Here is a 25879-nt window from a genome sequence, read left to right on the forward strand (position 1 = left end):
CCAGCGTTTGTTATTGTGTTTATGTAAGTGTGCACCAGTGTTTGTGAACATTGTGTTTATTTTGTTGTGTTGGTGTGCACCAGTGTTAATGCTACTGCGTCTGTGTGCACCAGTGTCTGTTAGTGTTAGTGTGTGTTAGTGCACATCTGTGTTTTTTGTCTGGGTTAGTGGGTGTATCAGTGTCTGCATGTCTGGACATGTTAGTGTATATTGGTGGGCATTCAGCAGTGTGTGTTAATGTGTGTGTATCGCTGTGAATTCAGCAGTGTGTGTTAATGTGTGTGTATCGCTGTGAATTCAACAGTGTGTGTTAATGTGTGTGTATCACTGTGAATTCAGCAGTGTGTCGCCCTCTCTGTGCCAGTCCTGTCCTGGTGTGTGTGTGTGTGTGTGTGTTGCTCTCGCCCTCTCTGTGCCAATCCTGTCCTGGTGCCAGTGGGTGACTTGGTGTCAGCCTGTGCACACGTATGTTTGCCGGCACGCGTGTCGATGCGCACACGCCCACGGCTCTGCCGCGCTCTCGCTGAGGGTGCAGGTGTGTGCGCGCGGGATGGGGCGACAGCTCGTTAGCACGCCTTGTTAGCTGGGAGAACAGGGTGGTGGGCGCCCCGTCCGTGCCAGGGGAAGGCCCAAGTCCGAGGTGTCGACGCCCTGCGAGGCCTAGCGCCTCTCTCCTCCCTCCTCCTCCTCTTCCATCCTCCTTTCTCCTTTCAAACTTCACTCTGTCTCTCCCCCTGCTCCTGGCTCCTGGCTCTCTCCTGCTGTTGCTGTAGTCATCCCTCTCTGCCTGTCTCTCCTCTCCCCTGTTCTCCATTTCTCCTCTCTCCTCTGTCTCCCCTCTCTGTCCTCCCTCCATCTCTCTCCTCTCTCTGGGGAAGTGTCTCTCAGCTGTAAACATGTTGCATGTCACCGAGCAGCACTTTCTCCTGGCTCTGCCTGTCCGCTCTCTCGGTGAGGCAGTTTAATTAACTCCTTCATGAGTTTGTTAGCCTCTTGTTTGCAATGAAGAGAGGCTCAGCTGCTGATTTCCACCGACGGGAATAAAGCGATTAGTGGGAGAAATTGTAACGAATGTTGATGCAGAGTTGCAGGAGAATATTAATAAGAGCAGCGTGACCACAGATCGATAGGGAAGTGATCCCGGAGTAAGAGGGCGTCCTGCCGGCTCCTCTGTCCGACCAGAGGCATCGCGCATGCACATCGCGCACACAGTCTCTCTGTTTCACAGCCCAGACTGCACAAGTGATACCTGACTGACACACAGACAGGCACACTGACACCCGGCTGAGTCTGACTGAGATCCAGACTGAGAGACACACTGACTGAGAGACACACTGACACACTGACTGAGAGACACACTGACTGACACACAGACAGGCACACTGACACCCGGCTGAGTCTGACTGAGATCCAGACTGACTGACACACTGACTGAGAGAAACACTGACACACTGACTGAGAGACACACTGAGAGACACACTGACACACTGACTGAGAGACACACTGACTGAGAGACACACTGAGATACACACTGACTGAGAGACACACTGACACCCGGCTGAGTCTGACTGAGATCCAGACTGACACACTGACTGAGAGACACACTGACTGAGAGACACACTGAGATACACACTGACTGAGATACACACTGACACACAGACAGGCACACTGACACCCGGCTGAGTCTGACTGAGATCCAGACTGACTGACACACTGACTGACTGACACACTGACTGAGAGACACACTGACTGAGAGACACACTGACTGACACACAGACAGGCACACTGATACCCGGCTGAGTCTGACTGAGATCCAGACTGACTGACACACTGACTGAGATCCAGACTGACTGACACACTGACTGAGAGACACACTGACACACTGACTGAGAGACACACTGACTGACACACAGACAGGCACACTGACACCCGGCTGAGTCTGACTGAGATCCAGACTGACTGACACACTGACTGAGAGACACACTGACACACTGACTGAGAGACACACTGACTGACACACAGACAGGCACACTGACACCCGGCTGAGTCTGACTGAGATCCAGACTGACTGAGATCCAGACTGACTGACACACTGACTGAGAGACACACTGACACACTGACTGAGAGACACACTGACTGACACACAGACAGGCACACTGACACCCGGCTGAGTCTGGCTGAGATCCAGACTGACTGACACACTGACTGAGAGAAACACTGACACACTGACTGAGAGACACACTGAGAGACACACTGACACACTGACTGAGAGACACACTGACTGAGAGACACACTGAGATACACACTGACTGAGAGACACACTGACACCCGGCTGAGTCTGACTGAGATCCAGACTGACACACTGACTGAGAGACACACTGACACACTGACTGAGAGACACACTGAGATACACACTGACTGAGATACACACTGACACACAGACAGGCACACTGACACCCGGCTGAGTCTGACTGAGATCCAGACTGACACACTGACTGAGAGACACACTGACACACTGACTGAGAGACACACTGAGATACACACTGACTGAGAGACACACTGACTGAGAGACACACTGACACACTGACTGAGAGACACACTGACTGACACACAGACAGGCACACTGACACCCGGCTGAGTCTGACTGAGATCCAGACTGACTGAGAGACACACTGACACACTGACTGAGAGACACACTGACTGAGAGACACACTGACTGACACACAGACAGGCACACTGACACCCGGCTGAGTCTGACTGAGATCCAGACTGACACACTGACTGAGAGACACACTGACACACTGACTGAGAGACACACTGAGAGACACACTGACACACTGACTGAGAGACACACTGACTGAGAGACACACTGACTGACACACAGACAGGCACACTGACACCCGGCTGAGTCTGACTGAGATCCAGACTGACTGACACACTGACTGAGAGACACACTGACTGACACACAGACAGGCACACTGACACCCGGCTGAGTCTGACTGAGATCCAGACTGACTGACACACTGACTGAGAGACAGACAGACACACTGACTGACACACAGACAGGCACACTGACACCAGGCTGAGTCTGGCTGAGATCCAGACTGACTGACACACTGACTGAGAGAAACACTGACACACTGACTGAGAGACACACTGAGAGACACACTGACACACTGACTGAGAGACACACTGACTGAGAGACACACTGAGATACACACTGACTGAGAGACACACTGACACCCGGCTGAGTCTGACTGAGATCCAGACTGACACACTGACTGAGAGACACACTGACTGAGAGACACACTGAGATACACACTGACTGAGATACACACTGACACACAGACAGGCACACTGACACCCGGCTGAGTCTGGCTGAGATCCAGACTGAGAGACACACTGACTGAGAGAAACACTGACACACTGACTGAGAGACACACTGACTGACACACAGACAGGCACACTGACACCCGGCTGAGTCTGACTGAGATCCAGACTGACTGACACACTGACTGAGAGAAACACTGACACACTGACTGAGAGACACACTGAGAGACACACTGACACACTGACTGAGAGACACACTGAGATACACACTGACTGAGAGACACACTGACACCCGGCTGAGTCTGACTGAGATCCAGACTGACACACTGACTGAGAGACACACTGACTGAGAGACACACTGAGATACACACTGACTGAGATACACACTGACACACAGACAGGCACACTGACGTCTGGCTGAGATCCAGACTGACTGACACACTGAGAGACACACTGACTGAGAGACACACTGACACACTAACACACTGATTGTTGAAAGCATTCGTGAATACTGGGAGGTCAGTGTTGCTGTGTGGACTGTGGCTGTTACTGTCCCAGTCTGTGCCGACTGTGTGCGTGCGCGCGTGTGCGAGTGAGTTCCTCGGTGACATGTTCCGTGTTCACAGCTGCAGAGAGAAACTGCCTGAGCTGCCAGGGGCCGAGAGCAGAGACAGAGCGAGGAGGGAGAGGCCAGTGACAGGAGAGAGACACTGAGAGAAAATCATTTCTACATTTCTGCCCCCCCACCATCTTGCTGGGACAGAGCAGGAGGGAGGGAACAGCACAGCCTGTCCTCTCTCCTCCTCCTCTCCCTCTCTCCCTCTCTCATTCTGATTCCATGTGTCACTTCACCCTGTAACTGGACAGCCAACCCGCCCGAGCCAGAGAGAGAGAGAGAGAGGAGAGACAGGCAGAGAGGAGAGGGGTGACTACAGCAGCAGCAGGAGAGCGAGGTCTCAGCCAGCAGCAGGGGGAGAGACAGACTGAAGATTGAAAGGAGAAAGGAGGATGGAAGAGGAGGGAACAAGGGAGAGAGGAGGAAGAGAGAGAAGAACAGAGAAGAGAGGAGGACAAACAGGTCACAGAGAGAGGAGCCTCACACCGACACCCACTGGCCCTTCCCTGTCTCTGGCAGCTGGCGCACAGCAGGGCCGAGGGGCTGTGCCAACACACTGCACTGCACTGCACTACACTACACTACTGTACACTACACTACACTACTGTACACTGCACTACACTGTACTACACTGCATCACACTACTGTACACTGCACTACACTACACTACTGTACACTGCACTACACTGCACCACACTACTGTACACTGCACTACACTACACTACTGTACACTACACTACTGTACACTGTACTACACTGCATCACACTACTGTACGCTGCACTACACTACACTACTGTACACTGCACTACACTGCACCACACTACTGTACACTGCACTACACTACACTACTGTACACTGTACTACACTACACCACTGTACACTGCACTACACTACATTGTACTACACTGCACTACACTACCGTAAACTGCACCACACTACTGTACACTGCACTACACCACTGTACACTGCACTACACTACATTGTACTACACTGCACCACACTACTGTACAGTGCACCACACTACTATACACTGTACTACACTGCACTACACTGCACCACACTACTGTACACTGTACTACACTACCGTACACTGCACTACACTACTCTACATTACTGTACACTGTACCACACCACACTACACTGCACCACACTACTGTACACTGTACTACACTGCACCACACTACTCTACACTACACTGCACTATACTACTCTATGCCACAGTAAACTAAAGTGCACCCACCCCACCCCTGACAATGGTATGATCCATTTCCTCTTGAATCTGTCATCTGGCCTGCTTCAGGTCAGTACCACATTGTCCCAGAGGGAGGCGAGTGCGGAGGTCACTGTTCACTTAGTGAACGAGGGATGGAGAGCGAGCGAGGGAGGGAGGGATGTGAGGGAGGAGAGGTATAGGGAGCAGGAGGAGAGAGGGACAGGGAAGGGAGAGAGACACAGAGAAAGAACTCCACCAGGAAACGGCAGACGTTGTCATAGACACACAGGCACATCATGAATGCAGCTATTTTAGTCGTTAATGTTAATTAAATCGTAAATGATCATGTTTGCACTGATTGACTGCGCTTTGACAGAGTCAGGCTGCACACCGTTCTCCAACTGAGATATTATTACCTGTCAGCCTGTGTCCATGTGAAAATTAAAAGCCAGTGAATTACAAGGTGTTACAGTTACAATTACAGTGTTATGATACACTGAGTAACTTCTTACTCAGTGGGTTACAGTGCTGTAATACAGTGAGTAATTGTTCTAATCCAGTGGTTTACAGTATTATAATACAGTTACTGCTCTAATCCAGTGATTTACAGTGATATAATACAGTAACTGTTGTAATCCAGTGAGTGACTGTTCTTATCCTGTGGGTTACAGTGATATAATATACAGTGCCATAGTGTGTGTACAGTACCAGTGTGTGTGTGTAATGAGTGTGTACAGTGTGTGTAATTAGTGTGATCAGTGTGTACAGTGTGTGTACAGTAGCAGGGTGTGTGTAATGAGTGTACAGTGTGTGTACAGTAGCAGTGTGTGTGTAATGAGTGTGTACAGTGTGTTTGTACAGTAGCAGGGTGTGTGTACAGTAGCAGGGTGTGTGTAATGTGTGTTCAATATGTTTACAGTACCAGTGTGTGTGTAATGAGTGTGTACAGTGTGTGATGAGTGTACAGTGTGTGTGTACAGTAGCAGGGTGTGTGTAATGAGTGTGTACAGTGTGTGATGAGTGTACAGTGTGTGTGTACAGTAGCAGTGTGTGTGTGTAATGAGTGTACAGTGTGTGTGTACAGTAGCAGGGTGTGTGTAATGAGTGTGTTCAATATGTTTACAGTACCAGTGTGTGTGATGAGTGTGTACAGTGTGTGTGTACAGTAGCAGGGTGTGTGTAATGAGTGTACAGTGTGTGTACAGTAGCAGTGTGTGTGTGTGTAATAAGTGTGTACAGTGTGTTTGTACAGTAGCAGGGTGTGTGTAATGAGTGTACAGTGTGTGTGTACAGTAGCAGGGTGTGTGTAATGAGTGTGTTCAATATGTTTACAGTACCAGTGTGTGTGATGTGTGTGTACAGTAGCAGGGTGTGTGTAATGAGTGTGTACAGTGTGTTTGTACAGTAGCAGGGTGTGTGTAATGAGTGTACAGTGTGTGTGTACAGTAGCAGTGTGTGTGTGTAATGAGTGTGTACAGTGTGTGTGTACAGTAGCAGGGTGTGTGTAATGAGTGTACAGTCTGTGTACAGTAACAGCATGTACACTGGCTCTCTGAGGACACTATAACTCAGCAGTGACAGGTTTAATAAACGCAGGGATGGCGCTGGGCTCTCCAGTGAGCTGCGGACACAGCGATTAAACTGCCAGTAAAAAATTTAATCAACTAATAATGTACCCTGTGCTGTTAATTAGTGCTCCGTCAAAGAAATGAATATTTAAAAGGGTCTCTCTCTCCATCTCTCTCCCCCGGCTTCATCTTTCTCATTCGTCCCACCCTCCTCTTCCTCCACTCTCTCCCTCTCACTCCTCATCCTCTCCTGTCCCCCTCTCTCTCCCCCTCTTGTCTCCCTCTCTCCTCTTTCTACCTTTCTTGTCTCTCTCTCTCTCTCTCTCCCTCCTCATCCTCTCTCTCTCCTCTCTCTCTGCCTCTCCCTCTGTCCCTGTGAATAGCAGCTGTGTTGTCAGAGTTGTCAGTCTGGTCACATCGCTCAGAGTATCTGTGCTGAGTTTGGTGTGTTTAACCTCCTGGAGAGAGTCACTGTTGACAGTTACTGTTTTCTCGCTAATTACCGCTCCTAATTGATATCGGATTGCCGTGGGCTGCAGACTGACAGACGGACACAAGTGTGAACACGCAGACACCACTGTAGTGGCCTGTATAGGCCAGGTCTGTACATACACACTACTTTATAGATGCAATATACTGCACATTCTACATTGCATCACATACATTATAGACACTTTTCACAGTCTGTTATAGACTCTCCTGTACACAGTCTGTTATAGACTCATACTCTCACTGTCCCTGTCTCTCTCTGCCTCTCCCTGTCTCTCCCAAGCTGTGCATTTCTCCTGCTCCTCTCTTTCCCGTCTGCACACCCCAGTGCTCACAGTGACAGAGAGAGGCAGGAGAGGTAAATTAAATTGCTATCTTGGGCTGCCACTGGGCATCTAGTGCACACTGGTGCAGCATGGAGAGGAGAGAGAGAGGGAGAGACGGTGAGATATCAGTGCCCATTTCTGATCACTATACAGAAGAGAGCAATCAAATACTGGTTACACCTGAGAAACAGAGACCAGAATTCGTACCACCTCAAGGCCCTGCTGAGCCCAGAGAAGAGCCCCCTGAGCCAGCTGGTCCTGAGGCTCACTGACACCAGCCGGCCTGGACAACCAGGACAGCACAGCCACAGCACAGGACACACAACACTGCCTCAGACACTGGGACAACACACACAACACACACTGAACAGCACTGCCTCACCCACTGGGACACACATAAACACACTGAACAGCACTGCTCACCCACTGGGACACACACACAACACACACTGAACAACACTGCCTCACCCACTGGGACACACATAAACACACTGAACAGCACTGCTCACCCACTGGGACACACACATAAACACACTGAACAACACTGCCTCACCCACTGGGACACACACACAACACACACTGAACAACACTGCTCACCCACTGGGACACACACATATAAACACACTGAACAACACTGCCTCAGACACTGGGACACACACACAACACACACTGAACAGCACTGCCTCACCCACTGGGACACACACACAACACACACTGAACAACACTGCCTCACCCACTGGGACACACGCATATAAACACACTGAATAACACTGCTCACCCACTGGGACACACACACAACACACACTGAACAACACTGCTCACCCACTGGGACACACACACAACACACACTGAACAACACTGCCTCACCCACTGGGACACACAGACATATAAACACACTGAACAGCACTGCTCACCCACTGGGACACACACACAACACACACTAAACAACACTGCCTCACCCACTGGGACACACACATATAAACACACTGAACAACACTGCCTCACCCACTGGGACACACACACATATAAACACACTGAACAACACTGCCTCACCCACTGGGACACACACATATAAACACACTGAACAACACTGCCTCACCCACTGGGACACACACACATATAAACACACTGAACAACACTGCCTCACCCACTGGGACACACACACAACACACACTGAACAGCACTGCTTCACCCACTGGGACACACACACAACACACACTGAACAGCACTGCTCACCCACTGGGACACACACACAACACACACTGAACAGCACTGCTTCACCCACTGGGACACACACACAACACACACTGAACAGCACTGCTTCACCCACTGGGACACACACACAACACACACTGAACAGCACTGCTTCACCCACTGGGACACACACACAACACACACTGAACAACACTGCTCACCCACTGGGACACACACACAACACACACTGAACAACACTGCCTCACCCACTGGGACACACAGACATATAAACACACTGAACAGCACTGCTCACCCACTGGGACACACACACAACACACACTAAACAACACTGCCTCACCCACTGGGACACACACATATAAACACACTGAACAACACTGCCTCACCCACTGGGACACACACACATATAAACACACTGAACAACACTGCCTCACCCACTGGGACACACACATATAAACACACTGAACAACACTGCCTCACCCACTGGGACACACACACATATAAACACACTGAACAACACTGCCTCACCCACTGGGACACACACACAACACACACTGAACAGCACTGCTTCACCCACTGGGACACACACACAACACACACTGAACAGCACTGCTCACCCACTGGGACACACACACAACACACACTGAACAGCACTGCTTCACCCACTGGGACACACACACAACACACACTGAACAGCACTGCTTCACCCACTGGGACACACACACAACACACACTGAACAGCACTGCTTCACCCACTGGGACACACACACAACACACACTGAACAGCACTGCTTCACCCACTGGGACACACACACAACACACACTGAACAGCACTGCTTCACCCACTGGGACACACACACAACACACACTGAACAACACTGCTTCACCCACTGGGACAGACACGTATAAACACACTGAACAACACTGCCTCAGACACTGGGACAACACACACAGCACACACTGAACAACACTGCCTCACCCAGTGGGACAGACACACATAAACACTGAACAACACTGCCTCAGACACTGGGACAACACACACAATACACACTGAACAACACTGCCTTACCCACTGGGACACACATAAACACACTGAACAACACTGCCTCACCCACTGGGACACACATAAACACACACTGAACAACACTGCTCACCCACTGGGACACACACACAACACACACTGAACAGCACTGCCTCACCCACTGGGACACGCATAAACACACTGAACAGCACTGCTCACCCACTGGGACACACACATAAACACACTGAACAACACTGCCTCACCCACTGGGACACACACATAAACACACTGAACAACACTGCCTCACCCACTGGGACACACACACAACACACACTGAACAACACTGCCTCACCCACTGGGACACACACATATAAACACACTGAACAGCACTGCTCACCCACTGGGACACACACACAACACACACTGAACAGCACTGCCTCACCCACTGGGACACACACACAACACACACTGAACAGCACTGCTCACCCACTGGGACACACACACAACACACACTGAACAACACTGCTCACCCACTGGGACACACACACAACACACACTGAACAGCACTGCTCACCCACTGGGACACACACACATATAAACACACTGAACAGCACTGCCTCACCCACTGGGACACACACACAACACACACTAAACAACACTGCTTCACCCACTGGGACACACGCATATAAACACACTGAACAACACTGCTCACCCACTGGGACACACACACAACACACACTGAAAAACACTGCTTCACCCACTGGGACACACATATAAACACACTGAACAGCACTGCCTCACCCACTGGGACACACACACAACACACACTAAACAACACTGCCTCACCCACTGGGACACACACACATATAAACACACTGAACAGCACTGCTCACCCACTGGGACACACACAAACACAGCAAGCTGATTATCTGAACAGGATAAGAAACAGCAAACAGCAACAGACCCTGACAAACTTCAGGCTCAGTGACCACAGCCTGGACACAGACACTGGACACAGGCAGACCTGGCTGGCCAGAGAGGACAGGCTCAGCGACCACAGCCTGGACACACACACTGGACACAGGCAGACCTGTCTGCCCAGAGAGGACAGGCTCAGTGACCACAGCCTGGTCACACACACTGGACACAGGCAGACCTGTCTGTCCAGAGAGGACAGGCTCAGTGACCACAGCCTGGACACAGACACTGGACACAGGCAGACCTGGCTGGCCAGAGAGGACAGGCTCAGCGACCACAGCCTGGACACACACACTGGACACAGGCAGACCTGGCTGCCCAGAGAGGACAGGCTCAGTGACCACAGCCTGGTCACACACACTGGACACAGGCAGACCTGTCTGTCCAGAGAGGAAAGACTCAGTGACCACAGCCTGGACACACACACTGGACACAGGCAGACCTGTCTGTCCAGAGAGGACAGGCTCAGTGACCACAGCCTGGACACAGGCAGACCTGGCTGTCCAGAGAGGACAGGCTGTGCTCCCACTGCCAGCGGGGAGAAACAGAGACAGAGGTGCACTTCCCACTGCACTGTGACAGATACTCTGGGATCAGAGAAGCATTCTTCCCCAAATTTACACAGCTAATCCCAGAGTTCCCACACCTGCCCCATCCTACCGGGAGAGGGAGGAGGGACCTCGGTGGAGCTGACAGCACAGCACATGATCTTATGTGTGTAATTATCCAATAATATGTTTGTACTGTAAGTGTTGTGTTGATTGTATCTGCTTTGGCAGCAGTGTCAGTCGCTGTGCCAGTACAGCTTGTTGATTCTGAATCGGAGATCAGAGAGGAGAAGGGGGAAGGAGACGGGGTGTTGGTGCAGGGAGAGGCTGGGAAAGTGTTCGTTTAATAATAGAATGAGCTAATAAACACAGCGCTATAAAACTGCACATCCTCAGCCTTTAGTGCCTGCTGTTGATTTTGAGTCCCAGAACGCTTGTAACCTCTCATCACACCCCCCCAGTCACCGCCTCGCACCCACCCCTCCTCCCCCTCCCTGACTGTGCCAGGCAGAGAGTCAGTGTGCCGAGCAGGCAGGCAGTCAGTCAGAGTGCCAGACAGTCAGTGTGCCAGTCAGTGTGTCACTCAGTGTGCCAGGTAGTCAATGTACCAGTCAGTCACTCAGTGTGCCAGTCAGTATGCCAGTCAGTCAGTCAGTCAGTGTGTCACTCAGTGTGCCAGGCAGTCAGTGTGCCAGACAGTCAGTGTACCAGTCAGTGTGTCACTCAGTGTGCCAGGCAGTCAGTGTGCCAGTCAGACAGTCAGTGTGCCAGTCAGTATGCCAGTCAGACAGTCAGTGTGTAATTCAGTGTTTCAGTCACTCAGTGTGCCAGTCAGACAGCGTGCCAGTCAGACAGTCAGTGTGTAATTCAGTGTTTCAGTCACTCAGTATGCCAGTCAGGCAGTCAGTGTGTAATTCAGTGTTTCAGTCACTCAGTGTGCCAGTCAGTATGCCAGTCAGGCAGTCAGTGTGTAATTCAGTGTGCCAGTCAGACAGTGTGCCAGTCAGTATGCCAGTCAGGCAGTCAGTGTGTAATTCAGTGTGCCAGTCAGACAGTGTGCCAGTCAGTATGCCAGTCAGGCAGTCAGTGTGTAATTCAGTGTTTCAGTCACTCAGTGTGCCAGTCAGTATGCCAGTCAGGCAGTCAGTGTGTAATTCAGTGTGCCAGTCAGACAGTGTGCCAGTCACTCAGTGTGTCAGTCAGTCAGCGTGCCAGTCAGGCAGTCAGTGTGCCAGTCAGTCAGCGTGCCCTCAGGCGTCAGTGATTTTCAGACTCTTAGCCTGACAGCAGCTTTAGCCTCCAAATTAGATTCCCATCGTCTCATAAATCTCCTTGGATACGAGGAACCCCCCCCCCCCCCGTGTGCTGCCCTTCTCCTCTTCCTCCTCCTCTTCCCTCGCTTGCCTCTCCTCCATCTGCCCCCTTATCTCGCCTCCTAAATGAGAAACTGAAAAGGCAGAAATGTGCTCGGACGTGTGCTGTGTGGCTAAGCAGTTCATCACCGGCACTGCCGCGCGTGCACGTGCCCTCACACGCACACGCACACGCGCACGCGCACTCACGCGTCTCACTAGAACCAGAACTGACACGACAGAAAACAGGGCTTGCCATCTGTAGGAGCTGAGACCATTCCCCTCTCTGCTGACAACGCAGGGACACACACACAGGCAAGCTTGCACATACACACAGGGACACACACAGGCAAGCTTGCACACACACACAGGGACAGGCAAGCTTGTACACACACACAGGCACTCTTGCACGCACACACACACAGGCAAGCTTGCACACACACAGGGACAGGCACGCTTACACACACACGCAGGGACACACACACAGGCATGCTTGTATATACACACACACACACACACACACACACAGGCACGCTTGCACACACACAGGGGGACACACACAGACATGCTTGCACACACGCAGGGACACATACACACACAGGGACACACACACGCAGGGACACACACACACACACATGGGGACACACACACACAGGCACACTCCCACACACACATAGGGACACACACACATGCTGGTCTCACCCCCCCAACTCTCTCTCTCTCTGTTTCTCCTGCCCCTGCCTCCCCCAGTGCACCCCACTGGTCTGGAGTACTGGACAATGTTCAGGGTGTGGAATACTGGGTGGCGTTCAGGGCCCAGAGCATCTCAGGAGCAAGTGCATAGCGGCTCTTCCGCTGTCTGTGGCGTGTGCGTGCCGCACGAGGGCGGGGCTGCTGTCTGTGGCGTGTGCGTGCCGTACGAGGGCGGGGCTGCTGTCTGTGGCGTGTGCGTGCCGCACGAGGGCGGGGCTGCTGTCTGTGGCGTGTGCGTGCTGTACGAGGGCGGGGCTGCTGTCTGTGGCGTGTGCGTGTGCCGCACGAGGGCGGGGCTGCTGTCTGTGGCGTGTGCGTGTGCCGCACGAGGGCGGGGCTGCTGTCTGTGGCGTGTGCATGTGCCGCACGAGGGCGGGGCTGCTGTCTGTGGCGTGTGCGTGTGCCGTACGAGGGCGGGGCTGCTGTCTGTGGCGTGCGTGTGCCGTACGAGGGCGGGGCTGCTGTCTGTGGCGTGTGCGTGTGCCGTACGAGGGCGGGGCTGCTGTCTGTGGCGTGTGCGTGTGTCGTACGAGGGCGGGGCTGCTGTCTGTGGCGTGTGCGTGTGCTGCACGAGGGCGGGGCTGCTGTCTGTGGCGTGTGCGTGTGCCGTACGAGGGCGGGGCTGCTGTCTGTGGCGTGTGCGTGTGCCACACGAGGGCGGGGCTGCTGTCTGTGGCGTGTGCGTGTGCTGTACGAGGGCGGGGCTGCTGTCTGTGGCGTGTGCGTGTGCCGTACGAGGGCGGGGCTGCTGTCTGTGGCGTGTGCGTGCCGTACGAGGGCGGGGCTGCTGTCTGTGGCGTGTGCGTGCCGTACGAGGGCGGGGCTGCTGTCTGTCATGCCCCCTCGCCCTCTCACACACTTCCTCACACAATCTCTCTCTCTTCTCCTGCAGGCCCGACTCATGCTGTCTGTGTACCTGTCTCCCTCTCCTCCTGCAGGCCCGACTCATGCTGTCTGTGTACCTGTCTCCCTCTCCTCCTGCAGGCCCGACTCATGCTGTCTGTGTACCTGTCTCTCTCTCCTCCTGCAGGCCCGACTCATGCTGTCTGTGTACCTGTCTCTCTCTCCTCCTGCAGGCCCGACTCATGCTGTCTGTGTACCTGTCTCTCTCTCCTCCTGCAGGCCCGACTCATGCTGTCTGTGTACCTGTCTCCCTCTCCTCCTGCAGGCCCGACTCATGCTGTCTGTGTACCTGTCTCCCTCTCCTCCTGCAGGCCCGACTCATGCTGTCTGTGTACCTGTCTCTCTCTCCTCCTGCAGGCCCGACTCATGCTGTCTGTGTACCTGTCTCTCTCTCCTCCTGCAGGCCCGACTCATGCTGTCTGTGTACCTGTCTCCCTCTCCTCTTTCTCAGAGAATTCCCTTGGGAAAGCAGATCCCTCCCTCCCTGGACACCGGGACGGCCTGATTCGCACAGCCAGGATAACAGATTTCCACGGGGAAAATGGACGCTGGGACTGGGAGTGACGCGGAATAGGAGCTGGAACAGCTTCTGGAAGAGGGAATTAAGCGCTCCGAACTGCGCCTGGGAATATTTCAGCGTGGGACCGGGATTTGCAGAGCAGAAACACAGGCTCTAGGACGGGGGCTTGGGAGGAGGAGACCGGACAGCGTCCGGCGGGCGGACACGCCGCTGCAGACGCCTGGGCCAGCAGGCCCTAGTCTCCCGAGGGTCCCAGCAGGCCGATGAAGGCGCGGAGTGTCTCCAAACGCCCCCCGGGACGTGCCTGGCCGTGCAGAGCTGTCGGAGCCGCGGCGCCACGCTCCCCAGCCCGGTCACACTAACCAGCATGCCTGTTCCAGAGGCTCGGGGTGGAGTGGACCGGAGCCGGGCCTGACACTCACCGGCGCGGACCCCAGACTTCATCGCGCGCTCGTGGTCAGGCCAGCCGGGCGGGAACGCGGCCAGGATCGACGCCAAGGTAAGGTCATGCGCTGCAGGGCGACCTCTGAGCTCCACCCCGACTGGGCTGCCCCCCCAGCTCGGAGCCTGTTTCCCCGTGGGGCGCTTTTGGCTGAGGTGCTGCGGCGCAACGCTGAAACCGTTCCCCCGCGTCACTTCCTGCTGATCGAGCAGCTGCTCATCAGTTCGTTGACTTGTGGGTCGGAGGAGGAGTTGGCACCTGGGCTCTGTCTTCGTTTTCTGCCTCGCGCCCCTCTTGGTGGGGGAGGGTATTAAAACAGCCTTGCTAACGAGCCACACCGCTTAACGAGCTACCTAATTGGCGACACCTGGTGTTGTGTGGGCTGGGCTCGGACACCTCAGAGCTGAGTCACGCAGCGACTTCTCTCTGCCTCTCCTCTGCAGACAGCAGGACAGCAGGTGGCCGCTGGCGTGACTGCTGATGAGCTCACAAGCCGGGTGGGAGGAGAGAGGGAGGGAGGGAGTGGGAACACAGAGGGGGACAGAGGGGGACAAGGAGATCGGAGGGAGGGAGAAGGAGCTTTTCCTGCGTCTCCTCGTGATCACTCACGTTAACAACAACCAGCTTCAAGACAGGACAGGCTCACTGACCACAGCCTGGCCACACACACTGGACACAGGCAGACCTGGCTGTCCAGAGAGGACAGGCTCAGTGACCACAGCCTGGTCACACACACTGGACACAGGCAGACCTGGCTGCCCAGAGTGGACAGGCTCAGTGACCACAGCCTGGCCACAGACACTGGACACAGGCAGACCTGGCTGCCCAGAGAGGACAGGCTCAGTGACCACAGCCTGGACACACACCCTGGACACAGGCAGACCTGGCTGCCAAGAGAGGACAGGCTCAGTGACCACAGCCTGGACACAGACACTGGACACAGGCAGACCTGTCTGTCCAGAGAGGACAGGCTCAGTGACCACAGCCTGGACACAGACACTGGACACAGGCGAGAGAGAGAGACAGGACCACTGTGTGTGTGAGAGAGAGAGAGAGAGAAAGGATTACTGTGTGAGAGAGAGAGAGAGAGACAGGATGACTGTGTGTGTGAGAGAGAGAGACAGGATGACTGAGTGTGTGTGAGAGAGAGAGACAGGATCGCTGTGTGTGTGTGTGTGAGAGAGAGAGGGAGAGACAGGATGACTGTGTGTGTGTGAGAGAGAGACGGGATCACTGTGAGTGTGTGTGTGAGAGAGAGAGAGACAGGATCGCTGTGTGTGTGTGTGAGAGAGAGACAGGATCACTGTGTTTGTGAGAGAGAGACAGGATGACTGTGTGTGTGTGAGAGAGAGACAGGATGACTGTGTGTGAGAGAGAGAGACAGGATCGCTGTCTGTGTGTGAGAGAGAGAGACAGGTTCACTGTGTGTGTGTGAGAGAGAGACAGGATGACTGTGTGTGTGTGAGAGAGAGACAGGATGACTGTGAGTGTGAGAGAGAGAGAGACAGGATGACTGTGTGTGTGTGAGAGAGAGAGACAGGATGACTGTGTTTGTGAGAGAGAGACAGGATGACTGTGTGTGTGTGAGAGAGAGAGACAGGATGACTGTGTGTGTGTGAGAGAGAGACAGGATGACTGTGTGTGTGTGAGAGAGAGAGACAGGATGACTGTGTTTGTGAGAGAGAGACAGGATGACTGTGTGTGTGTGAGAGAGAGAGACAGGATGACTGTGTTTGTGAGAGAGAGAGAGACAGGATGACTATGAGTGTGTGAGAGAGAGAGAGACAGGATGACTGTGTGTGTGTGTGAGAGAGAGAGACAGGATGACTGTGTGTGTGTGTGAGAGAGAGAGACAGGTGCAGTGTGCTGAGGGACAAAGAGGAAGACTGGGACAGAAGACACCACCGCGGCGTGTGCGAGAGCAGACAGGGGGTTAACACAGCGGCGGAACACCGAGCTGAAGGAAACGGGGTCAGACACGCGAGAAACGGCGAATAATCGGCCTCCTTCCAACTCCACCCCCAAAAACACTTCACAGGGACGATATCCGGCCCGATTTCACTCCATTTCAATCCCCTGATCCGGGGGGCGACATTCCAGAGCCCGGGATTCAGCGGCTCGCGCCGGGGGGGGGCGGGGGCGATGAGCTGCGGCCCCCCCCGGCCGGGACACGTCCGCGCGGTTTCCCGAGCCGGAGCCACGCGTGGAAAAAACCCGGCTCCCCGCCTGCTCCTCAGCCGGTTCACAGCCGCAGCCCAGTGGCGGGACTGGGACAGACTGGGAGCACCGGCACCGGCAGAGACGTGTAACCCTGCCACCTTCAAACCTTTCTCCTCACTGGGTCTAGACCCGGGTCTAACTGATTTCTCCTCGAAACGCGCCCCGCCTGCCCACGCCTCACCCCGCTCTGTGAGGTTTGAGGTTGTGTTGAAGTCGTCTGAAGGCCGAGGCGCCTGGTGCGACGCCGTGAGTCGCGGATTCAGGCGGCCGACAGCTGGCGCGTTAGCGCCTTAAAGCTTAATTCGGGTCAATCCGTCACAGATTGTGACAGCCATCTGCCCCGGCGGAGATAAAGCCCCGTACAGCAGGGAAAAATCAATCCGTCAGAAACCGGAACACAACAACACAACAACACAACAGCAGGCTTCGGCCACACTGCCCTCGCAGGTCCGTCCTTTCTGCCAGGAGACCCGAGCCTCTCAGGGACTCGGTTTCTTCACGTTTCTTTTTTGTTTACTTTTTAGAGTTTCTTCCTCTTAAAGTTCCTCCCTAAAACAGTTCCTCTCTCTCTCTCTCTCTCCCCCCCCCCAGGGTTATTATAAGCGTTAGGAGCAGGTTTTCCGCAGGAAACACCCAACTGTAGAAATATATCGATAATATTTCTAATATAATTAACATTTTAATTGATGAACGCCCATGCCCTACAAGTTTAGAGTCCAGCCTGGTACAGTAACTACACGCACGCACGCACGCACGCACGCACGCACGCACGCACGCACCACCAGGTCCAGTTGACTAATCTCGGCGTTTAATCAAGACTTGAGCCTGTTGGCTCCTCTCTCCACACTCCATGGCGCCCTGCTCGTCCCCTCTCTCCCCTTTACCCCAGTAGAACTGGGAAGTCGGGTTTTAAGATTGGCCACTTTGATTAACCGGACAGCGATGAGCCATCTTGTCCCGCAGTTAGATCAGAAACTAACGGCCTTAGCGCACGGGATGATAAGATTATGCTCATCAGCACTGCACAGTTAGATCGGTGATGAACCGGGAAGGTTTCTGAAGGTTTCTGGAGTGAGGCGAGAAGGGACAGTGTCCCTTTCCTACGAGGAGCAGGCAGCACTGCTCCCTGTCCTGTCAAACTGACAAAATATTGTACATGATACGTTCATGAGGAAACTCTATACCACATGCACGCTTTGCTAGACAAAATAACAGCTGCAACTTGAGCTCATTACTCCTGACCATCTACTTGGCATCGGATAATGGCCCCTGACCGGCAGCTCCACAGATCCCCCAAAAACCCAAAGAGTCTTGTTGACAGCCGGGCGACCCCGCTGAGATCCGGACGCCATCTTGTTTCTAGAGCCCTGGACTTGCTCCACCGCCTGGTGTACACCGCTGAGACTCCTTGTCTGCTGCTCGTTAATTGACCGGCTCATTAGCAGACCAGTGGACCCCAGGACAGGACCGTACTGGACTGGATTACTGGTGCCCGACTCGGCAACACCGGTCTCAGAACCTCTGGATTCACAGGACCCCCGAATAGATGTACAACTGCTAAACTGCCATCCGATCCGCTTCTGAGGACACAGGGGCTGAGCCTCAACGCCACTCCAAAACCCAGCATGTCCATCACTCCCAGCTCCCGGAAGAGCCAGGAGACCGGAGAGTGGGGCACCGGCAGCGGCCGGGCAGATGTTATTGATCGATCCATTTCCTAATGAATGCGTCCTCCGCGGGACTCTGGTCCTCAGCGCTGGCCGGCGGAGGGGGTCACCACCTAGACTCGTTACGGACACGTCCGGATTGATGACGGATACCGTTAAAACCGGACAGGAGGCGAGCCGAAAGCCATTGGGATTCGGAAGCCTCTATGAGGTGACATAACCAGGGATTTATCTCAGTTTGTAAAGAAAAAGAACAGACCTGGATAGGCTTCAGAAGAGGGCTTGCTAATTACGTTTCTAAATTCGTTATAGACAGGAATATCTCCATGCAGATTTAACACCGTCGTTAACCTGCGTGCTGCCGCCCTGGGTCACTGATGAATTCTGTGTTATCCCTGACTCCTGCTCTCTCCCCCTCCGACTGTTCCCCCTCTCCGACTCCTGCTCTCTCCCCCTCCGACTGTTCCCCCTCTCCGACTCCTGCTCTCTCACCCTCCGACTGTTCCTGCTCTCTCGCCCTCTGACTGTTCCTGCTCTCTCGCCCTCCAACTGTTCCCTCTCCCAGACTCCTGCTCTCTCCCCCTCCGACTGTTCCTGCTCTCTCGACCTCCGACTGTTCCCCCTCTCCCTGACTCCTGCTCTCTCGCCCTCCGACTGTTCCCCCTCTCCCTGACTCCTGCTCTCTCCCCCTCCGACTGTTCCCCCTCTCCCAGACTCCTGCTCTCTCGCCCTCCGACTGTTCCCCCTCTCCCTGACTCCTGCTCTCTCCCCCTCCGACTGTTCCCCCTCTCCCAGACTCCTGCTCTCTCACCCTCCGACTGTTCCTGCTCTCCCAGACTCCTGCTCTCTCGCCCTCCGACTGTTCCCCCTCTCCCTGACTCCTGCTCTCTCCCCCTCCGACTGTTCCCCCTCTCCCAGACTCCTGCTCTCTCACCCTCCGACTGTTCCTGCTCTCCCAGACTCCTGCTCTCTCGCCCTCCGACTGTTCCCCCTCTCCCTGACTCCTGCTCTCTCCCCCTCCGACTGTTCCCCCTCTCCCAGACTCCTGCTCTCTCGACCTCCGACTGTTCCCCCTCTCCCTGACTCCTGCTCTCTCCCCCTCCGACTGTTCCCTCTCCCAGACTCCTGCTCTCTCGACCTCCGACTGTTCCTGCTCTCCCAGACTCCTGCTCTCTCGCCCTCCGACTGTTCCCCCTCTCCCCGACTCCTGCTCTCTCGCCCTCTGCCTGTTCCCCCTCTCCCTCTTTCCTCCTCTCTCTCCCCCTCTGTCCCCCTCCCTCTCTCTGCTCGTGTCATGGCGCTGGATGTAAATGATGACCCGCTGGCCTGCAGCTCCAGTATTGGCGTTTCCAGCTGGGTTAGTTAGTTTTGCATGGAAGGCGTCTGCAAATGGAGCTGCTTTCCATACACAGCTGCAGGAGAGCGTGCAGGGCCCGGACCTGCGCCGTTAACCCTGGCCTGTCCGCGGTCTTTCTGCTCTGGAACAGGCTGGCCCCGCGCCGTTTACCCTCGCCTGTCCACGGTCTTTCTGCTCTAGAACAGGCTGGCCCCGCTCGGGCCCGGACCTGCGCCGTTAACCCTGGCCTGTCCTTCAGGGAGAGCGCTGTGCTCCGCTGTGGGTAATGTGTGTCCAGTGAGAAGTAGGCAAGGTCAGGGTGTGGCAGACTGGCTGCACAAGAGCGCCGCCCCTGTGGCCGGCCCTGGGAGAGCGGTATGCTCCGCTGTGGGCTCTATGCGTGTCGGTGTGGAGGGGGAGAGACGGGGCAGAGGGCTGTGCAGTGAGCTGTGACTGACTGGCCAGTACAAGGACTGAGGTGTGTGTGTGTGCAGGTGTTTCTGGAAGCCGGATTACCACTGTAAGAGTGTGTGTGTGTGTGTGTGTGTGCGTTTCAGCGATTACTGCGTGACTGCCCTGTGGGGGTTGAGTACTGAGATTTCTCTGTGTGTGATCTTACTTCATGTGATTGTGTGTGAGACTGTTGGGTGTGTTTGAGAGATGCTGTGTGAGACTGTTGTGTGTGCTTGAGAGATTGTTGTATTTGAGAGATTGCTGGGTGAGAGATTGTGTGAGTTTCAGAGACTGCAGTTTGTGTGTGACATTGCCGTGTGTCAGAGATTGTTGTGCGAGTGTGTGGTCTTATCTCTAACACCTGCTTAATCCCGACGATCACATTTCCATATGCTCTCTAATCCTCCCTCTCTCTCCCTCCCTCCCTTTCCGCTTGGAAGGAGAGACCCGAATAATCCTCCTGCCTGACAGACTCATCGCTGAGCCCTTCAATCACACACACTCACACACACTCTGCCTCTTCCAAACCCTCAGCCCTTATCTGCTTACAGACGCGGTTCGTAAAACAGGGCGGATCACCATCACAGTTCACAGGCAACTTCCACTCTGGAACTTTTCAAACCTCTCAGAGGAGAGGCGAGGGGGTGCAGTCTGCGCCCCCGGCTCAGAACCCACGCTGGGACGTCTGGCGGCCGTGCGAACATCGCTCAGTAGTGTCTGACAGACCCGGCTAATGCACCGCCTCTCCGATTCACTCCGATGGATCCGAAACAAGAGCGACAACAACCTGCACAGAGCGAGCGACCACAGTGGCGACCCTCAACGCTGGCTGTGAGCCCCAGAGGTACCTCTGTGCACCCTGGGTCCCCAGGAAGACAAACCAGTTCACGGGCTGCACGTGGGGCGAGTGAGAATGTGAGCGTTAGAGAGGAGAAACTCTGAGCTCGCGGCACGTCTTCTCTGGGCAGCTGGTATAGTCTGTGTCTCAGCCAGGGCTCTTGGCTCCTTCTCGCCCAGTGCCTGTCTCGGGGCTCAGAGTGGGGCTTATTAGCCCCACACACCCTCTCGGTCAGCGCACTGTTAATCTACTGTAGCGGCCTCTCAATTACTGCTACAGTAATCTCTTCCTCCCTCCCACCTCGCAGCCTCATCTGTGTGTCTTAACTCCCCTCTCTCTCTCTCTCTCTCTCTTCCTCTGCAGAGGGTGTGAGGAAAGGGGGCGTGTCACAGCAGCCCTCGCACCAGAGCCCTCTGATTGGCCCGGGAGAACACAGCTGCCAGGAAGTGGGAGCGTCCTTCCCTAGGCCCTCCCCTCACCCTATAAGGCAATCGGGGGCGGGGTGAGGCGCAGGGGCGGGGCTACCTCTGCGTCGCCATGGCCCCCGAGGGCATAGCGGAGCTGCGCGACTGGCTCTTCCTGCTCCTGCTCTGCCTCACGCTGCTGGCCGAGGCCCTGGAGTTCGCCGCGGCCGCCGCCGCCGCCGCCGCCCAGGCCGAGGGCGCCGAGCCCTGCCCCTCGGCCTGCCGCTGCGACGACGGTTTCATCTACTGCAACGACCGCGGGCTGAGCGCCATCCCCGCGGGCATCCCCAGCGACGCCACGGTGCTGTACCTGCAGAACAACCACATCCGCAGCGAGGGCATCCCGCCCGCGCTGGAGGCGCTGTCCGCCGTGCGGGTCATCTACCTGTACGAGAACGAGCTGGACGAGTTCCCCCTGCACCTGCCGCCCTCCCTGCGCGAGCTGCACCTGCAGGACAACAACATCCGCAGCCTCCCGCGCAGCTCGCTGGCCCGGCTGCCCCTGCTGGAGAAGCTGCACCTGGACGACAACTCGGTGTCCACGGTGAGCATCGAGGACGACGCCTTCGCCGACAGCCCGCGCCTGCGGCTGCTCTTCCTCTCGCGCAACCACCTGAGCAGCATCCCCTCGGGGCTGCCGGCCGCGCTGGAGGAGCTGCGGCTGGACGACAACCGCATCTCCACCATCCCCACGCACGCCTTCCGCGGCCTGCCCAGCCTGCGCCGCCTGGTGCTGGACGGCAACCTGCTGGCCAACCAGCGCATCGCCGACGACACCTTCAGCCGGCTGGGCAACCTGACGGAGCTCTCGCTGGTGCGCAACTCGCTGCTGGCGCCGCCCCTCAACCTGCCCAGCGCCCACCTGCAGCGCCTCTACCTGCAGGACAACGCCATCGGCCACGTGCCGCGCGGCGCCCTGGACGGCATGCGCCGGCTGCAGCGGCTCGACCTGTCCAGCAACAACCTGACCACGCTGCCCCGCGGGCTCTTCCGCGACCTGGACGGGCTGGCGCAGCTGCTCCTGCGCGGCAACCCCTGGCACTGCGGCTGCCACCTGCTCTGGCTGCGCGACTGGGTGCGGGCCCGCGGTGCCGCCGTCAGCGTGCGCGGGCTCACCTGCCAGGCGCCCGAGCGGCTGCGCGGCATGGCGCTCAAGGACGTCGCCGCGGAGATGGACGAGTGCGGCGAGGCCGGGGGCCGGGGGCAGGCAGGCTCCGCCGCCACCGCCGCCACCACCCCGCCCCCTTCCCAGGGGTCCCTGTTCACCCTCAGGTCCAAGCGCCCCGGCCTGCGCCTCCCGGACGCCGGGCTGGACGGCCCCCCCAGCGCCGGGGCGGCCGGGGGCAAGTCACTGGTGCTGCGGGTCAAGCCGCTGACCCCCGACACCATCCACGTGAGCTGGCGGGCGGCGGCGCCGGTGGCCTCGTTCCGGCTCAGCTGGCTGCGGCTGGGCCAGAGCCCGGCGGTGGGCTCCATCACCGAGACGCTGGTGCAGGGCGACCGGCGCGAGTACTTCCTCACGCCCCTCGAGCCCCGCTCCAGCTACATCATCTGCATGGTGCCGCTGGGCGGGGGCGGCGCGGCCAGGGGGGGCGGCGGCGGCGGCGGCCCGCCCGCGCCGGACGAGACCCCCGTCTGCGCCAAGGCCGAGACGGCCGAGCCTGGCCCGCCCGGCGCCGACCCGGACGGGGAGCCGGGCGGCGGCGGCGGGGGGGACCAGCTGGCCGCGCTGCCCCTGGCGGGCATCATCGGGGGCGCCACGGCGCTGGTGTCCCTGGCGCTCATCTTCGGCATCTTCTGCTGGTACGGGCACCGCTCGGGCTACCTGTTCGCCCGCGAGCAGAGCTACAGCCGCGGCAGCAGCGCCGCCGCCGCCGCCGCCGCCGGTGGCCCGCGCAAGCCCGCCGACGACTACGCCGAGGCGGGCACCAAGAAGGACAACTCCATCCTGGAGATCCGCGGGCCCGGCTTCCAGATGACCCCCCTGGGCAGCCGGCAGCCGCTGCGCCCCAAGCCCCTGGGGGAGGACTTCGTCATCCACACCATCTTCCCCTCCAACGGCACCAGCCTGTACAAGAGCACGCACCACACCGTGGGCTACGGCACCAAGCGCGGCTACCGCGAGGGCGGCATCCCCGACATAGACTACTCCTACACGTGATGCGCGCGGGCGCCGGACTGCTCCCCCCCCCCTCGCCCCCGGCCGCAGCCCCGTCAGGGAACCTCCGAACCGCCAGCACTGTGGACCTCCCTCCGCTAGGGGGCGCCGCCCGCCCGTCCGTCCGGCCGGAAGACGGAACGTTCTACCGGGTCTTTTCGGGCGACATCGTTTTCAGGTTTTCGTTTCGTAGGTCTGTCCTCTGCTTCCCGGGCGGGACCGTGCCCTCTGACCCCCCAGCACACTCGGCGCAGGAGGCGGTGGGGGTGGGGGTGTCACAGAGACGGGGGCAGGGCTGGGGGAGTACAGTGGACACAGCAGTGCAGGGTGCAGTGTTCAGAGTGCAGTGTGCTGTTCAGTGAGCAGGGCGCAGTGCGGGGTTCAGGGTGCAGCGCTGTGTTCAGGGCCCAGTCTCTGGGAGGTATCCCTGCCCTCACCACCGCGCTCCTCAGCACTCTTCGTCCCTCCTCATCGTCGCCCCTGCGCTCAGCAAGCCCTCGGCGCAGCAGGGGTGACCAGCAGCCCCAGGGGATCAGGGTTCGAGACCAGGCACTGCCCAGCTGGAGGAGGGTCCTGGATACACAGCACCTACACCCTGGAGCGCCTGGGTGTGACCTCCTCCTCCCCCTCCCCCTCTCCGGCAGCGAGGAAAGACAACAGACTCTTTGTCTGCAGGTTTTGTTTGCTTTTGCTCATTTGGTCTGCTCTGTTTTTCTACACAATTAAAAAGAGGTGTTCTGACCCGCGGGCCGCTGTGTGATTCTTTCTGGAGGAGGTGTGGCGAGACAGAGGGAGGGGTCAGGAAGGGAGGAGAGGTCAGGGACAGTGGGAGGAGGAGGAGGAGGAGGGGAGACAGAATTACTGGTGTCCTGGCATCACTCTCGAATGAAGAATAATCCAAACACAGGTCAACAGAGGTGCACTTGGCTCCTGCCTGAAACTCCAAGAGCCCTGAGACCTGCCTGTCTCTCTCTCCCTGTGTGATAGAGAGGTCTGTGTCTGTCTCTCTCTCTCTCTGTGTGATAGACAGGTCTCTGACTGCCTGTCTCTCTCTCCCTGTGTGATAAACAGGTCTCTGTCTGTCTCTCTCTCTGTGTGATAGACAGGTCTGTGTCTGTCTCTCTCTCCCTGTGTGATAGACAGGTCTGTGCTGGTCTCTCTCTCCCTGTGTGATAGACAGGTCTCTGACTGCTTGTCTCTCTCTCCCTGTGTGATAGACAGGTCTGTGTTTTTCTGTCTCTCCCTGTGTGATAGACAGGTCTGTCCCTGTCTCTCTCTCTCTCTCTCTCTCTCTCTCTCCCTGTGTGATAGTCAGGTCTCTGACTGCCTGTCTCTCTCTCCCTGTGGTAGTCAGGTCTGTGCTGGTTTCTCTCTCCCTGTGAGATAGACAGGTCTCTGACTGCCTGTCTCTCTCTCCCTGTGTGGTAGTCAGGTCTGTGCTGGTCTCTCTCTCCCTGTGTGATAGACAGGT

At 56.3% G+C, this 25879-nt stretch overlaps 2 protein-coding genes across 4 annotated transcripts in view; one reads left to right on the forward strand and one right to left on the reverse strand.

Annotated features, from left to right (window-relative positions):
* Positions 1-25879, reverse strand: part of macrod1 (mono-ADP ribosylhydrolase 1) — a 53161-nt gene that overhangs the window by 19643 nt on the left and 7639 nt on the right. The window lies entirely within an intron of this gene.
* LOC148810714 (leucine-rich repeat transmembrane protein FLRT1-like) lies at positions 22232-24470 on the forward strand. The gene has a single exon (XM_088908953.1). The coding sequence runs from the start codon at positions 22324-22326 to the stop codon at positions 24409-24411; it is 2088 nt and encodes a 695-aa protein (XP_088765079.1). The 5' UTR covers positions 22232-22323; the 3' UTR covers positions 24412-24470.

The sequence above is a fragment of the Atractosteus spatula genome (genome assembly GCF_055471065.1).
Source record: "Atractosteus spatula isolate fAtrSpa1 chromosome 24 unlocalized genomic scaffold, fAtrSpa1.hap1 SUPER_24_unloc_1, whole genome shotgun sequence".
Classification (NCBI taxonomy): domain Eukaryota; kingdom Metazoa; phylum Chordata; class Actinopteri; order Semionotiformes; family Lepisosteidae; genus Atractosteus; species Atractosteus spatula.